The following is a 16,538-nucleotide window of genomic DNA, read 5'->3' as shown; positions in this document are numbered from 1 at the left end:
AGGATTTCTAGGAGTTACAGCAGTAACTCTAGTTTTCAGGGCTTTTTTTCTCATAGAACGCTCAGAACGGAGTTCCGGCACCTTTTTTGGATGGAACCTTGTAGGGTAGGCAAGGCGGGTTGTATGACATGTGTGAGTTCCGGCACCTTTTTCTCTTACAAAAAAAGCAGTGCTAGTTTCTATACATTTAATATATTTTGCAGATGCTGAGTATTTTTTATTTAATATCTTCCTATTATTTTTTTGTTATCCTTTCTTCTATTTTGTTTAGGATTTTTTCTGGCTAGGAGACCAGGAAAGAATTGTAGGATTCTTTTTAGTTCATTAATGTATTTATTTATTTATTTATTTTAATTCCATTTATATCCCGCCCTTCTCCAAAGACTCAGAGCGGCTTCTTTGTTTGTTTCACTGTTTACCTTTGTTGCAATCTATTCTATTCTTTTTTTTGTAATCTCGCTATAACATATAATAAAATGGAGAAAAAAATAAATAAAAAACCAGCATGGCAGAGTTCTCAGAGGGAGGGAGCAAGCAACATTCATATACCATAGTCTTTGGTGGCAACCTGGGTACTGTAAAACAATATTCTTCCCTTTCAACGATACCTTGCATTGAAAACTCCAGATGGGAAAATTAGTTTTGACAGATCTAAGGCTTGTGGGGATACAGGATGTAAATATTGTGTGTGTGTGTGTGTGTGTGTGTGTGTGTGTGTGTGTGTGTGTAGATGTGAATGTGTTGTGTAAATGTGCATCAGAATAAAAAACAGTTCACCTTTCCAATGGGATTCATTTCAAATACTAGAATAGAAAGGGATTGGGGGAGGCAAGTCATTACTAGCACGCAGCCAAACAACATGTGTCCTTACAAATTCAGTATGGAAATCTTTCCTTTTTTTAATAAACAAATTTTCCACAGGGATGCTTGTTCAAAGCCAGGGAAGATATTTTCTTTTCTTTTTTTGGGGGGGGGGGCATTGCTTCAGAAAAAAATTAAAACATCAAGCTCAATATGCAATAAACATCATTACCACTGTGTCAACTTTACAAAACTTCAAACCTGTGTGTACAATCTTATTTATATGGTTCTTTTGAAGAATCTCAACCAAAACATGCTTCTGCTTATTTTTATGAACTTCTAGATGCATTTTCTACCATCCAACAGAGGGTATATGTCAATTCTAGCAGAAATCTGAGAGATACGTTACAAGCTTAAGGTTTTCTGAGTCAAGGAGCAGTTTGCTTTCAGATGATTGTGTTCAACTATCGTCATACAATATTTAGAAATTATGGCTCTCTGATTACTGGAAATGCCCAAAGTTCCAACTGGCAAGACTTTCAGCTAGCTGAGAGTCCTGGGAACTGTCAGTCCTAATAGAATTAGACAGCCACAGTTTGGAAAGGCCGTACTATGCCAAAGTGGCTTCAAAACATGTTCTGGAAATACAAAATTCTTTGGAAGTTTATCAGACACTTCAATAGATTAGTGACGGTGGTCAGACTTCTCTTATATAACAGCATCTGTGTCCACAGTAACACAGAACCAGCGAACAGTAGGAGGCATTACTAACAGTCCAAGCCAGTGCCCAAAGTAGAAAAAAAGTTTACAAAGAGCCTTCCATCAAATGCTTTGCAATGAGCAAGAAACTTTACAACTAATCCACAGATAAGAAATTAGCTAATGAGGAAACTTAGAGGATAAAAAATAATGGTTTTCATATCTGAAAAAGCAAGAAATACAATTTAATGAAAGAATGCCTTAATTATAAAGAATGATAGTCAAGTTGTTCTATTGTGCAAAAAAAATGTCTCTGGAAGAAAACTCAGAGTTACGTTTTCTGCGTTTACTTCAAAGAAATGATTTTATATGTTTTACAAAAAATCCAGAAGTTTCTTTCCATACATAATAGTAAAAAAAGGATGAGTCTCCAGAAATTGTGTCCTGCTGTTTGCAACTAAGCTGCCCTGTCATTTAAACAGAAAGCCTGAGACTTAATGTTACAGATGTGAATTCTTCTATGGGATGGGGATAAGGGTAGAAGGCCCATTCAGTAAAAAAATCCTATTCTTCTCTCTTTTCCCCCCCAGACCTTCAGTGGCCCTTCTCTGCAGCCTTATGTTTTCCTCAGAATGTGAATGTGCTTGGTGACATTTCCTCGCTAGTAATAGACATTTTTATTTTGAAGAAAATTTCTGGGCCTGCAGTAGCTTTACCAGCATTCCTTAATAATGTAAATGAGGCTAGGTGAAGCCTAGTATTACTTATTTTAGAAATATGTCTCCTGGCCGGGGAAAAAGAGACAGGTAAACTGGGTATTAGTTTGGGTGAATAGATAGTGGGTAATAATTTACCAGAGTGATCTCTGTGGAAATGACTGTGAGTGATTATGGTAGACATTTTATGATAGCATTCACCACATGCTTTCTAAAATGTCAGATGTCCCCACTGCCCTCCTGTATTCTCAAGTGTGGCACCATAATTGTGAATTTTGTTTCCTTAAGAAACTCCAGTAGTTTTTCTTTCTTCCTATTTAAAAGGTATTTGAACATTTTACCCGGGAAAGATTTTATTATGTGAAATGTTGCCATACACTTTGTCTATGCGAGTTTTGCATGAACTTTTATCCTTTAAGGTTTTCTTTTTTTACATTATAAACTTTTTTGAAATAATAATGAAAAGAATAAATATGGCTTAAGTGAAGAGAAAATATTCTTACTAATGGACAGGAATGGGACAATCAACTCCTAAAGAACCAAAATAACTCAAGTATGAAATTTTAAGTATACTTAAATCATATATAATCTTAACCCCAGATCACCAAAGGCTCAGTCAGAAAATATAAGTCCCCAAAGGTCCAAACATTGACTTATGGGATACAGGAGAATGAAGCAACTGACTGAACAACATCTTGACTGGAAAAAGGTGGGGGAGGGGGAGGAAAAGGCATGCTACAGTTTAGCAGCCATAAAAAAGCTCAGCTTATAAGAGACTATTCTGAAATTTTATACAATGGGTGAGAAAAGATTATTTTAGGTCTGCAAATGTAACAAATTTATACAGAAAAAAAGACTCTGCGTACCCCAATGTCTTGTATTAGGTCACCCTAGAAAAATATTTTTTTCTAACTTAGAAAAGGTTTCCTGCCTAGTTACCTGGGAGCTGATTTTATTCATTACAACCACACAGATCCTGGCTTAGATTATACATTATAATTCATGCATAGGGAATGTATCATATACCTAGCAAAGACGTAAAAATATTTGCAGACCCGGAGCTATCAAACTGACAGCATTAAAATTTACCCAAATTTTGTAAAAAAAAATTTTAAAAAGTCAAACACAAGATATAATATACTTAATTATGTTTATAGATAAACCACATGAATCAGAGCACATTTTTTGGGTTTCACTGCATAAATAATTTATTGTGGGTTCAAAATAAGGGGATTGGATTTGACTTTTCCAACCTATGTATTGCATTATTATAGTTGAAATTTTCAGTCTGTCAAAAATGTGATTCAACAAGCCGCTATTCAAACATACTCATATATGGCCTCATCGTGACCAAACGCATTACATAAACATATACATACAAGATTCAGTGCAGTTAATATTATTTCTATACAATGGTTTTAAGATTGGGGTGTTGAAAAATACATAAGAGCTAAATCATCTTATCAGTATCCCTGTTTAATGGGCTTGTTGATTAGGCTTTGTAATCTTGCTTCCCCCCCCCCCCCGCTTCGTTCAGTTGTATCCAATTCTTGGAAACTGCCTGGATAAGTTCCTGCAATTTTCTGGCAAGATTTCATAAGTGGTTTGTCATTGCTTACTTCCTAGGACTGAGATAAAAGTGACTTGGCCCAAGGTCACCCAGCTGGCTTGGTATCCAAGGTAGGACTAGAACTCGCAGTGTCCCGGTTTCTAGCCTGATGCCTTAACTACTACATCAAACCAGTTCTCCTCTTGCACAGGATTTCTAATAATCCATAAACTGAATCTGTTTTCTGTTCCTTCTATGAAGAGGAAATCCAGGTTTTTATTTCCCTGCCAATGGCAAGAAAAAGAGGGAGAAGCAACCATAGGAAAGGATTTCAGCCTCAACCTCACACTAGATCCACTCACACAGTACTACGTTTAAGCTGCAGATCTTGAAGCCTGAACTGATTTATTCAATCTCCACTGGAGAGGTCAGAAGAAACTCTTGTTTTCTACAGATAGATGCAGAGCCATTTACTAAGATCTCATGACAGTGACCCCAGAGCTAGGATTCTGCATCACAAACAGACTGCTGCCAATTGGAGCTAAGGAGACTCCTGTTTTCAAGGCAGCTTAATTTACTGGTTGACAACTGTTCTTGTTGATTCTTACAGCACTGATAGTTAATAGTGCAGTCTGCTTAAGAAAAATGATCAAGTCAAAAGTAATACTTTCCAGAAAGCTAAACCCAAATTAAGTCAGCATTTAAACATTTCTAGATCCTGTTTCACTGCTTTAAGTGAGAAGTACGCTATGTCCCCTTGTAACCAGGCATAGATGTGCAATGAACAAACCTCCTGGAATAGCACTGATAACATAAATATGTGCTGACATTTTGTCCACCATATCTTAATCTGAAAGACTGGTGAGAGCATTAAAGAAACCAGACACATTCCATTGAGACACATTGCTGTGATGGCCTGTGCTAGCATGGACAATTGCACTGCAACACAACACAGCCTATAACCAGTGTAGTTTCATGCTGATGCCCATGCATACCTAATAATGTAGATACATGCACAACCATATGCGCACCCACATTTTGAGCAGTACTCAATAACCCCCTAAATTAAAAGTATTGGATTAATTTTTGAGAACATATTTGATGGCTGAACAGACCTGAATTCTACCTAGATTTCTGTTATCACAAGACTCAACAACTTTCCTGTTCCTTTGTCATCTAAGATCAGACAGTCCTTCCAATGCAGACATACATATCACAGCATACGTGCACACAACAGATACCTAGAGCAATAGAAAACTTTAGAGTTTCGTAAATCAAGCTTTATAACACGATCCAAAAAGTCACGAGTAAAACCGATGATATTCAATGGGGCTTATTCACAGAACAGCATGCAGAGCACTGCAATTGTAACCTTTAAAAAATGCGGCTTGACTTCCCCTATCTGCTACACATATCTTGTGAAGGATTGTTTTGTCTCTCCCACTTCTAGTCTTTCTCTCTTGGTAGACAGATATCTCTAGGCAACAAGCCTAGACAATCCAACTGGACTGCTTCTGTGAGCAAACTCTTAATAAACATGCACTCACGAAACCTTTTGGTAACTGCTGAGAACCCCAACTTGCTTAACCAAATCAAATCTCCATCCCTAATTACCTGCCAATTAGGGTGGGGGAGAAATTTACGGAAGAATTACAATATCAGGACTATGATACTACTTCTGAGCATTTTCTCTCTTTCACAAATACATGCACATGTACATCCCTGGACCATAAAGGCTGCTGAGCTACCTGCCTGTTCAGAGCAGCCCATGCTTTCTGGCACGTTTATCCAGTGACAGTGCCACTCAAGCTCAGCATCATTCAGAGCCCAGCACAGTAAGAACCCTGTGCAAGCAAAAAGGATGGGGGTACAATGCAAGCAGATCTCTTCCTCCACATTTAGAGGCTTCCTCTTCTGTTTTGCAGGAAGAAGTAGCCTTCCGTTTGAAGATTCTTTGTCACTGCCCTGGCTCTCGCCAACATCCTCCATAAAAAGCTCAAGCAATGCACCTGTCTGTCAATGGCTGGCTAGCTGCCTCTACAAATATAAGTATCCAGCTATTCGATGCCTTGGAGATACAGAGACACTCACTGTGCAGTGGCTTTGTGTGGCTCATCTCCAAGTGGGCAGATTCCAAGCCATGGCGATGACCTCCCCTGCCTCTGCTCACTCCACCAAGAGCCTTTTTCTTTCTTTTTTTTCTGCTGCTGCTGCTGCTGCCGCCGCTGCCGCCACCTCTCCCTCCGGTAGAATGGCAGCTGTCCCTCTTCCCCCTCCCTTTCTTTCTCACTCGTCCGCTCCTCTCCTTCAATGCTAGTCAATCATTGCCGTGTTCTCCCCCTCCCCAATTTCTCGTCAGAGCTCAGTAGGATAAGGGGAAGATGCTATGCTGCTACTGAATCTGTCATCCTGCATCGAGAGCCAGAGCTGGGCATGCTCCATGCGCTCTCAGGAGATTTAAAAATCACGTGATGCCCGTTCTGTCATTTAGCGCAAGGAGTAAATAGTACCAGGGTGGAATTAACTCTTCCTGACCCAAATGGAAAAGATGCTTTGTCAGCATCACCCACCCTACCTTCAGGAGCTTCCTCAGGTTCGGATGCCTGGTGTGTGCTACACTTCTTAAATATGGGTCAAAGATGATTGCAAATGTACCTTCCCTCTATGTACTTAAACATCTTATAAATGCTACTTTGAACTTTGGGGCTACCAATATCTGGCTAATCAAGGATCTATATTTCTCCCCCCTTTTTTGGAGGGGGAGGCTAAGCTTTTTTCCTCCCACATTCGTTCACATGCAGAATCACTCGATTAAAAAGTCACACTTTAATTGCACACTACCAACAAAGATGGTTGCAGCAATGCAGCTGCATTCATGGGCACCTACAAAACAGGTTTTCTGCATAGATCAGCCTTCATTAACACAGTAAGGAAGTACAGATACACTGGACTACAAATCTCATTATTCCCACCCTCAAAAGACAAATACATTGAAAGGAAATCATTAGGAATGGAGTGTGTGTTTTTGTGTTTATTAGAGTGCGACCCAAGGGGTGCATGTTAATAGCTAGTCTTTCCCTGGACAATATTTTCTACTGTGAATTCTCTACTATACTCTGCAGGCTTACTGCATGTAGTAGAGAATACTCTACTATAGTCTGCAGACTTACTAGCTACCCAGTGATTCCAAATAACTGAAAGAGGTTGGTAGCACCTTTTAAGACTAATAGTTTTTTTTTAAGATGTTTAGCTTGCCACTCACAAAAGTATGTACCAAAATCTTTCTGATTTTTTGGCTACCCTAAACAAACACATGTCTCTTCCTACAATGCTGCCAATTCTAGAAAATCCAAAAAACAGACATGATCAGAGAAATTCTCCCAGGGTTAAGTAGGATTTTTTTTTTTTTGCTGGAGATGTTCTTTTTCTGAAGACACTATCTAGTTGAGTTTTTTGACACAAATTTGGGAAGGATTTTAAAAGGCCATAAATGTCAAGAATAAATTGGAAATCTCACAGCACTGTTTTTGGGTACATGTCACCCCAATCTCCTTTTTGTAACACTTCAAAAATAGCATAATTTTATGCTACATTAAAGTGAGAAACTCATGAAAATTGCAATATATGTCACAGGTAAATACACATTTAAAAAACAAAATAACCAAAACTAATCCTGACCTTCCGTGATGATGTCACTTATTTTGAATCAAAGCCTCATTCACAGACCAGCTGATTCACAGACCAGCTTCCCCATATTATTAACATACATTCCTTACATGACTATTCAGAAGTAATTCCTATGTATTTTCAATATACAGTACAGCAATATAGAACTTATTAGTTCAGAAAGCAGAATTCGTTTTTTGAAATAAAGTAAGGGCAGTGATATGCTGGAGTCAAGTCATGTCAGCTTACAAATGGTAACTATTAAATTTTCAGGAATTTTGTGATCCAGTTGAGAATGGAGTGTCAATTCCCAGCATGCTGAACAGCTGTTTGGCAGTTAGCAGCTTGATGTAGTGGTAGTAACTGAGATGGCACATGATCTTAAACATATTCTGTTACACCAGTAAGCAAGAGTGTGTTGTTGAAGTTTATTACCCACCATCTTTCTCTATAGACCATATTAGGTAGGCAAAATGAGAGCTATCACTGAACAACATCTGGTGGCTGTATGGAGACATAGATCTCAATTTATTAAGGCTAGCATAACCATGACTTATCATGGTTCATCAGATGCTTCTAAGCACCAACAAAATCACCTCTGACCAGCTATTCCATGACTGAACCAAGAGGAAAATGTAGGGGTATTGTACACAGTGATAACAGCAAATTTCTTTCTCAGATAGAAATCTTGGTCTCTTGCAACCAGTAACAAAAAAACCCCATACATTTTCAATCAACCAACACAAAATACATTTCCATTTAAATGGTAGCTCTTATTGCTTCCACTTAAGTCCAAAATCACCTAACTGCACTACCAATCATATTATGGTGCTCTTTCAGTGCATTTGAGCCTCAGAAACTCTCTTTCTAGAAATAAATAACTGAGAATACAGCTGCTCTCTTAGAAACAGCCACAGCCAATAAAAGATCTTATGCCCAGCCCAGAATGGAAAGGGTTCCCATTAGTTATTTTCAGATAAATGTGAAACCAACATGCACAAAGAAGTCTGATGTTACCTCAGAGAGCACGAAGCCTTCCCTAGTAGGTCTAACATCCTCAACTAGGGAGAACAAAGCATCGGAAAATTGAATGTGAAGGAGCTTATCAGAAGAACTGAACAAGGCCTCAGAAGTAGAGCATAGCAACATGGCTAGATTCTTTCTAGGAGCCCAGAGAGAGGAGGAATTGCTACATGAAGCCATATCTATCCATAATACTCAATTGTGGGTATACATCATATTCCTTTCTCTGGACCTGTGGTTGTGATGCAAGCTAGCATGATTATAAATTGTCAGTGCTGCAAAGGAATAATATGGTTATTTAATTCATTTAGGTCACAATACCCGTACAGTAATGTACCTGGTCTCTGAAGAAGGTTGAGCAAAATAACAGAGGCTTTGTTCAGTGCTGTGACAGGTCTCTGAACTCTGTCTTCTTTTTAATCCTTTCAATTAGAGTCATTTTGGTCTCTAGTCTTGGAAGAAAATAGCAAGGTATGATTTGACAGTCTTTTTACTGATGGCATCACTGCATCCATGAGGATTTTGGAAAATAGTTTAAGTGGAGGCATTATAGACAGCCTTCTCCAACTCTTTATCCAGATTTGCTGGACAATTAATTCTCAAAATTCTCACTAGCATAACTAGTTACTTGCCATAACTCTGGAGAGCTGAAATGCAACGTATCAGGAGACCATCGTTTACAAAAAACTAATATATAGACTAGGGTTCACATAGCAAACCAGGAGATGGTGTGCTTAACCATGGCTAATTGAATAAATAACTGATGGTTATATCCAAAGCATAAATAAGGCACAATGTCTGGGTTTGTTCACTACCTTAGACTGCAGTCAAACCATACTGGCATGCCACAGGAATGCACAAGTTCCAACAGAATCAAGTGCTTCATGAAGGTTTCCAATATCTTGCTGGGAATCATGCTTCCAGAGGTTGCTAGGGACTCTTGGGAGATAGATTCAGAAGTTTTAGATCTAAACTATATGCCCTAACTATTTTCTAAGTTTAATCAAGGCATCCATCTTGCCTTTTCCCCTCCAAAATTCCCCCAAAAAGTGTTTTTTTATTCCTTTCACTTATGTACCCTCAGCTCAACTCTAGGGGTAAATTCAGCCACAGTCTCTTTTCTGGCCTGGAACCTCCCAAAACACGCTAATTTACGGAAGCTGTAAAATATAGGACTGCTGCAGTTCCATTTACAGAAAACTTTGGGCTCTGATTACTTGTCCTCAGACTACTCCTTGTGAATGGGTAGAGCTGATGCTACAGATGGCTTGGGGTTGGGAGGGGTCTCCAGAAAGTAGAACGGCCTGTAATCCTCTTATAGTTTGTTCCTGATGCTTTCACTGGTGTCCCACATTGCCAAGCCCTTCCCAGGCAACAGATAAGCTGAGGATCAGAATTAACTTTCCTGCAGTGAAGCTGGCCATTAAATAAGGCTAAAGTGAATGCTAAAGTGCTAAACACTATGCCCTGATTATGAGGAAAGTATGACGTTTGCTACGCTGACTTGTTTAAAAGAACACTTGTCTTGCCAAATGACTTCAGAGAAAATAATAATTTAGTCCCACTAAATTATTTTGCAATTGTTGTGAACTTTGGCACCATCTTGTGGTAAATAACATTACATGTGGTATGTATTACAAAATAAAAAAAAATTGAAATCAATTATTGAGATCAAGAGCATGAGGCCACGATAATGGGATCTGAATGTAGTGTTTATAAACTGCCCTGGTGAATATGTGAATTCATGCTCTTAAATCTGAGAGAGCCAGACCTCAAAAGGCTACAAAAGGGCTTACTTTGGAAAAAGAATACTGACTGCAGGCTGCCCAAAACTTCCCCCCCCAAAAAAGGAATGTATTTGTTAACACATGCAGTTCAACAGATTGTATTCAAGGAATGTAAAGTCAATAGAAATACAATTTTAAATACTCAAAAGTAAAAAGGTGTATGTGTATGTGTGTGTGTGTGTGTATAATGGTTATGTTTAATATGAACAAGATATTTTGTAAAAAAAAAAAGTACACTTTCATGACGAGAAAGGGTCTTGCTCTCTCTCGCTCTCTCTCTGTATATATATATATATATATATATATATATATATATATATATATATATATATATATATATATATATAGATCTAGAGTCTCGGGTTTCTTCCCGCGTTCCTTTCATCTTCAGAAAGTTGTGGCATATATATACCGTATATGCATGTGTGTGTAATGGAAGAATAACTAATATGTGTCTTAGCAGATCTCATTACTGTAGAATGTTTTTCTTAAAAAAGGACATAGCAACTGAAAAAGGCCTTTCTCAAGTAATCACCAAATGAATTTCAAATTTCCTTTGAAGACTGCAAGATTCAGACAGATTTACTTTTAACATGGTCCACAGCCCTTAATCACATTGCTCCTTCTCACACTTTTTAAGCAGCACACCTTTCCAGGTTTTGACGTGGTTGCTTAATAGAGGTAACTACTAGATTAGACATTGACCTGTTAGTTTCCACTAGTCAGCAATTTAAAATGTGCAGCCTTTAAATAAGCTGTTTGAAATCCTCCCCAAGTGCCCACAATGTTCTCAGCTCGCTTATGAACACCAATAACCCTACTTTTGTGTTTATGTATGTTGCAACTACTTCCAAAATCCACAACCAAGGATCAGGATTTCGAATGTTAGTTACTGTATAAACATATGACATTATTCCCTACCACTGTATTTGCTCTTCATGGGACATTTTTGATCTTTGGCCAGCCTTAAGTAGTAGATGGTGAAAGGCCAATTATTTCCTAAGTTGCTGCAATTTAATACACATTCACCAATGCTTAGAGAAACAAGGCAGAAGGAAGTTTAGCTATTAAGCATGTCATTCAATTGTGAAGGTCAAGCTTAAATACCATGATATTACCATGAACAGGTTTGCTAGAAAGAGACTCAACTGTGCTTGGAATCAGTTTAAATAAACAGACCAATCCTCTTCCCAAAACCACCTCAGAAAAAACCAATTCACATTACTAATGTATCATTTTTTTTTATGTTTGATTTAGTTTTCAATATTGGTACTGTTTGAAAGTTGCTAGATAATTGGATATAAATATTTTAGATTATAAAAACAATATAAATACTGTGTATAAACCACAAGCCAGCACACATACTTTACATCTGTTATAGATAGTTCTTTAACCAAAAAATTGGGTTTATCTTGTTATTCAAATTTGAAATACTGTAGTTGCTATTGGAGATTTATGGAAACTAAAATTTGGAAGCTACAATATTTGGTTAGAAGAAGGGCTGATAGCAATATTGTCATACTGTGATATGATTTTTTTCCACTTCGTATGGACTAAAATAAGGGACTCAGTAGGCTAAGATGCTGAGCTTGTCAATCAGAAGGTCGGCAGTTTGGTGGGTCGAATCCCGAGTGCCGCGTAACAGAGTAAGCGCCTGTTACTCGTCCCAGCTTTTGCCCACCTAGCAGTTTGAAAGCATGTAAAAATGCAAGTAGAAAAATAGGGACCACTACGGTGGGAAGGTAACAGCGTTCCGTGCGCCTTTGGCTTCTAGTCATGCCGGCCACATGACCACAGAGACGTCCTTGGACAAGTGCTGGCTCTTCGGCTTTGAAATGGAGATGAGCACCAGCCCCTAGAGTCGGAAATGACTAGCATGCATGTGCGGGGGAACCTTTACCTTTACCTATGCACTAAAATATAACAGTTGTACTGAAACATAATACACCTTGATGTTTGTTTGTTACACAAACTTAGTCATTATTGCTTTAAACCATACTTGTAAGGTAGTGGGGTAAACACAATCATAATGGCTTATTTAAGAAATGATGGCTTATTGTGATATAATTAGCATTTGAGTAATTCAAGGAAAGGGAAGCTAATCTTTTATTACTAATCTTATAGTACTGGTCATATAGTTAAGTATGTGGAGAAGACAGATAATAAGTAATAATGTATCAGATAGTGGCAGACTTCACTTAAAAGTATGAAAAGCTAAAAAATAATAATCTGGTTGCTTTAATTTTAAATTAAAATTGGCTCTCCAAATGTAAACAACAGATTTTTGAAAATATATAGAAAGGCCAACAAAACTGTTGTTGACTCTTTACATTAAAATCAATGCATATCCACACTTCAGTTGCCACAATACAGATATTAGGGTAACAATTATAAAAATATTGAGGGTTCAGATTTTCAAGATAATTTAATTAGACAAGAAGTCACACAAACAGAGTCTGATGAGCCACAAGATTGATAACAAGATGTAGTTTGCATGTTCAGAATTATGGGAAGAGGCATAGACATTCAACTTAGTTGTAACTGCTTCTACAATCTTCATTACACCAACTTGTTTTTATAGGCAGAGTCTGACCTTGATTGCAGACATGGATATAAATTCCAATTAATCTAGAGAGAAAGAGATACGCACAATATCCTCCTAAAGCATGCTATTACATGATCAATTCAAATTCAAATTGGGGACAGGAAAGAGAAAAACCAATATCCAAGTTCATATTATTTTGACTGCATTGAGATCTGCACTGCTATATAATTGGTGATAATTAATGTTCTAATAAGGAAAGATATAGAATAGAGGAGATTCTTCCTTTCCTCCCAGGCTGTCTATATTAATACAACTTTATATGTGGGTTCTTATTTCTCATTCTGATGATTATAGACTTTAAGAATCCTGAGCATAGATGTGTAATGGGGGGAGGGGGAGGAGGGGGGAGGAGAAAGGGAACAGTGGAAGAACAAAACAAACCACGCAGGACTTCAAGCATAAGCATTGGTAATTTGATCTGTGCTCCAGAAAAGAATGGTTAATAGTCTACTTGAATGACATGAGCATAACTGCATATCAGTAATGGCTGTATGGCTTCGATGCAGAGATACAACTCCATCCAACACAATTGTGTTAGGAATCCAACACAATTACGACTATTTTGTTCATTGCATCTACCATTTATTTAATATAAAATGTCACCTGATCTGGGCTTTGAGATTACAGGCTGATCTCAGTTTGTACCGACAGACTTGTTACAAAAGCACACAGTATACCGATACTTTTCCACTGCAAAATATTCATTTTCTATACCACCCATTCACAGAAGAATAATCAAACATCAGAATGTTAGGTGCTCCTCTGTAGATGTATCCTAAGTATCAGAAGGGTAGATCAGGGATCTATGTAGCAGCATGTCTTTCACAATGAATCATTGATAGATATACTGTTGAGAAATCCTGTGTGTGTTTAACACCAAATGTTAACTATAGCTATGAAAATTAGCTATACTAATTTTAGTATACACTAAAATATACTGCTCAAAAAATAAAGGGAACACTTAAACAACACAATGTACTGTATTTAATAGTAGGATGTCTTATCTTGTGTTCCCTTTATTCTTTTGAGCAGTATACTTGTACAGTATCACTTATACAGTACCACTGTTCATAAAATAAAAAACAAAAAGCAACACTCAGTGCAATATTGCAAACTGTTTTGATTACTGGTGGAAACAGTAAATAAAAATCAAATACAGTTTCAACAACCGTATGTCCTGTTCCAAGACTCAATACACAACTGTTTCAAGAAGTAAATGCTGGTTAATATTTTATCCTAAAAACATCCACAGATCCACAATTTTATAAAGGGTTCTCTTACATATTATATGTACACATTATGAATCTGTTTTGTGTAGTTTTGGAATAGAGCTTCATTATAGGGTGAAATTACATTGATGCTAACTATATATGAAATCCATAAACATTGCTGAAAAGTTGAGGCAGGATAGAAGAAAACATTACTTTCTGAATGTGGATATGTCTTGTAATTTCTTTTTAGAAATGTTACCATATATATTTCAAGAGCGCTTCTTTTAATTTCTTACTTAATAGAGAATACCTTCACAACAGGTGCCTCCAGCTAGTTTTGCTGTTATAGACATCTGGACTTTTAACACTTTTTTTTGGGAAATCAGATCATACTGGAGGAGAGTAGTTTTACAGAAAGCCAGCTTTCCATTTATTTATTTATTTGTTTTAAAAAAACTATGTTTTTCAACCATTCAAGTTGAATTCCACACATCTTCAATTTGCCAAGGTTGAGAAATACTTTGCAGCTAGATCTGCAAAGACTGTAGTAGACAGAAAGAAGGTATTCTTGGGGAGACAGAGATATCTGGGGATCTTGGCCTTAGACAATACTTAGTATGTAAGGTAGCATTTTGAAACTACAATATATTTAAAAACATTTGCTAAGATACCGACGACTCAGTAATAGATGTACATATCAATAGCAAGCCCTACGGCTTTCAACTACAATGTTGGGTTATTGATTTCTTTAGGTTGAGTGCAATCAATCCCTTTCCAAGTAGCAACTTCCCCTAATTCCCACTCCCAGGAGCAACTCACCCATAATATTTATAATTGGATAAAGCCGATTATCATTTTGGTTTATTCTAAATATTAGACACTTACTTGATGAAAAAAGTAGTTCCCATTGACGTGGTGTCCATTTCCCAGCCTTTGGGCATATCTGAAGAAACAATGACACCATTAACCTATGAGCAATAGAAAATTTTCTGTTCCAAGCTGTTATGAACAAAATTTTAGAAACAAAAATTTTAGAAACAATATTTTCTATAGGTTTTATAGAAAATTATTATGTTTTTACTATATGTTTCTGTTAATGCTAAGTAGTCAAAATGGACAACAAAATTTAAGGAGACGAATCCCCCTAGAATAAATTGCATATTAAAATGAGTGCAAAATGAATTATTATACAACAGTTACAAAGTAAGAGCTAAACTGCAAATTGTATAGGAAGCGATGAAAAAGAAAAGCTAATCAGGATCAGACTTGGCTCATATATGGATGTACAACCACTGGGAAATCCTAGGTGTGTGTGTGTGTGTGTGTGTATGTTTGTGTGTTAAATTGGAGTCAGACATTGTTTATAAGAATGTACATATAATCAATTTAATAGGTTTGAGGATAACTTTATCTAAATACATCACAAACAATTCTAGGCAATATCCACAGTATGTAGAACATTAACAAAAGATGTATTATTCAGGCAAAAGAATTAGATGGTAATATATATTGATTTTAGTCATGAGGCCAAGAGCACAAGTATTTTTGGCAGACAGTAATAATGCAGTTGCAGTTCTAGTTTAATCTTAGTTGCTACCTGCAGATGTACATGGATCTGATTTCTTTTTCCCAGTACACCAGTAGAGGTTTTCTTAAAATAAGACATCAAGCCTTTTCTGTGCATCTATCCTTTAGAGAAAATATTAGCTTTCAAGGATCTCCCAACCCTTGGGGCTTTGAAAGCTACCTGGTCAAGTTCAATATCCCACCTTATTAGAGATACCAGTCTAATCAAATTCACAATCATTTATCATTTTGACAATACCATAAAATACATCCCCTAGCCTGATTTCTCCTCTGTATATTATTGTCTGCCCCCTTTCCTTACCTGTTGCCAAGAAACATTTTATTTATCACCAATTGTAACGTACAAAAAAAGAGGAAAGAAGGTTGCTCAGTGTGCATCATATTAACTGCTCTCTCCAATCATAGAAGAAGGGATCTCAGCTGTGCCATGAGGACTCTGATTATTAGGGTTTTTTTTATAAAAAGAATACCTTTTGATTTTGAGATAAGAAAGAAGCAAAACCCATACAAGAACAATAGCTTATTCAAACCAAATGAAATGGACAAAGGACTGTGCAAGCTTCTAAGTCCTTCAAAAGCTTTCATCAGGATGAAAGCAGAATGAGGAAAGAAATAACATGTTCAAAAATTAAATCAAAATATTGTAGCTATGATATCTGCAATTTAAGCTGAATATATGGAGTTTACTGTGAAAATAAATAAGCAATCCTCTGGTTTTTCATATATAAAAATTTACCATGCATCCTAGAGACATAGACATTCTAAAAAAAATTCTATTTTTGAAAATATGGAGATTAGCTGTTTCCTGGTTTGAGAAGTTTATAAATGTAGCTTGATAGATGAAACAATAAAATAATGTTAATATTTTTTTAAAAAAGTAGTAAGAATAACTAT

At 36.8% G+C, this 16,538-nt stretch overlaps 1 protein-coding gene across 3 annotated transcripts in view; it reads right to left on the bottom strand.

The window, feature by feature from the left end:
• The window catches only part of PLEKHA6 (pleckstrin homology domain containing A6), a 222,197-nt gene that overhangs the window by 200,811 nt on the left and 4,848 nt on the right, over positions 1 to 16,538 (bottom strand). For all 3 annotated transcript variants that reach the window (XM_083359218.1, XM_083359223.1, XM_083359219.1), the window contains exon 3: positions 14,943 to 15,000. In XM_083359218.1, the coding sequence (XP_083215344.1) occupies positions 14,943 to 15,000 (58 nt within the window). The remainder of the gene's footprint in view (positions 1 to 14,942; positions 15,001 to 16,538) is intronic.

This window comes from Vipera ursinii, assembly GCF_947247035.1.
Source record: "Vipera ursinii genome assembly, chromosome: 3".
In the NCBI taxonomy this organism is placed as follows: Eukaryota; Metazoa; Chordata; class Lepidosauria; order Squamata; family Viperidae; genus Vipera; species Vipera ursinii.
This window is presented reverse-complemented; position numbering and strand designations above follow the sequence as displayed.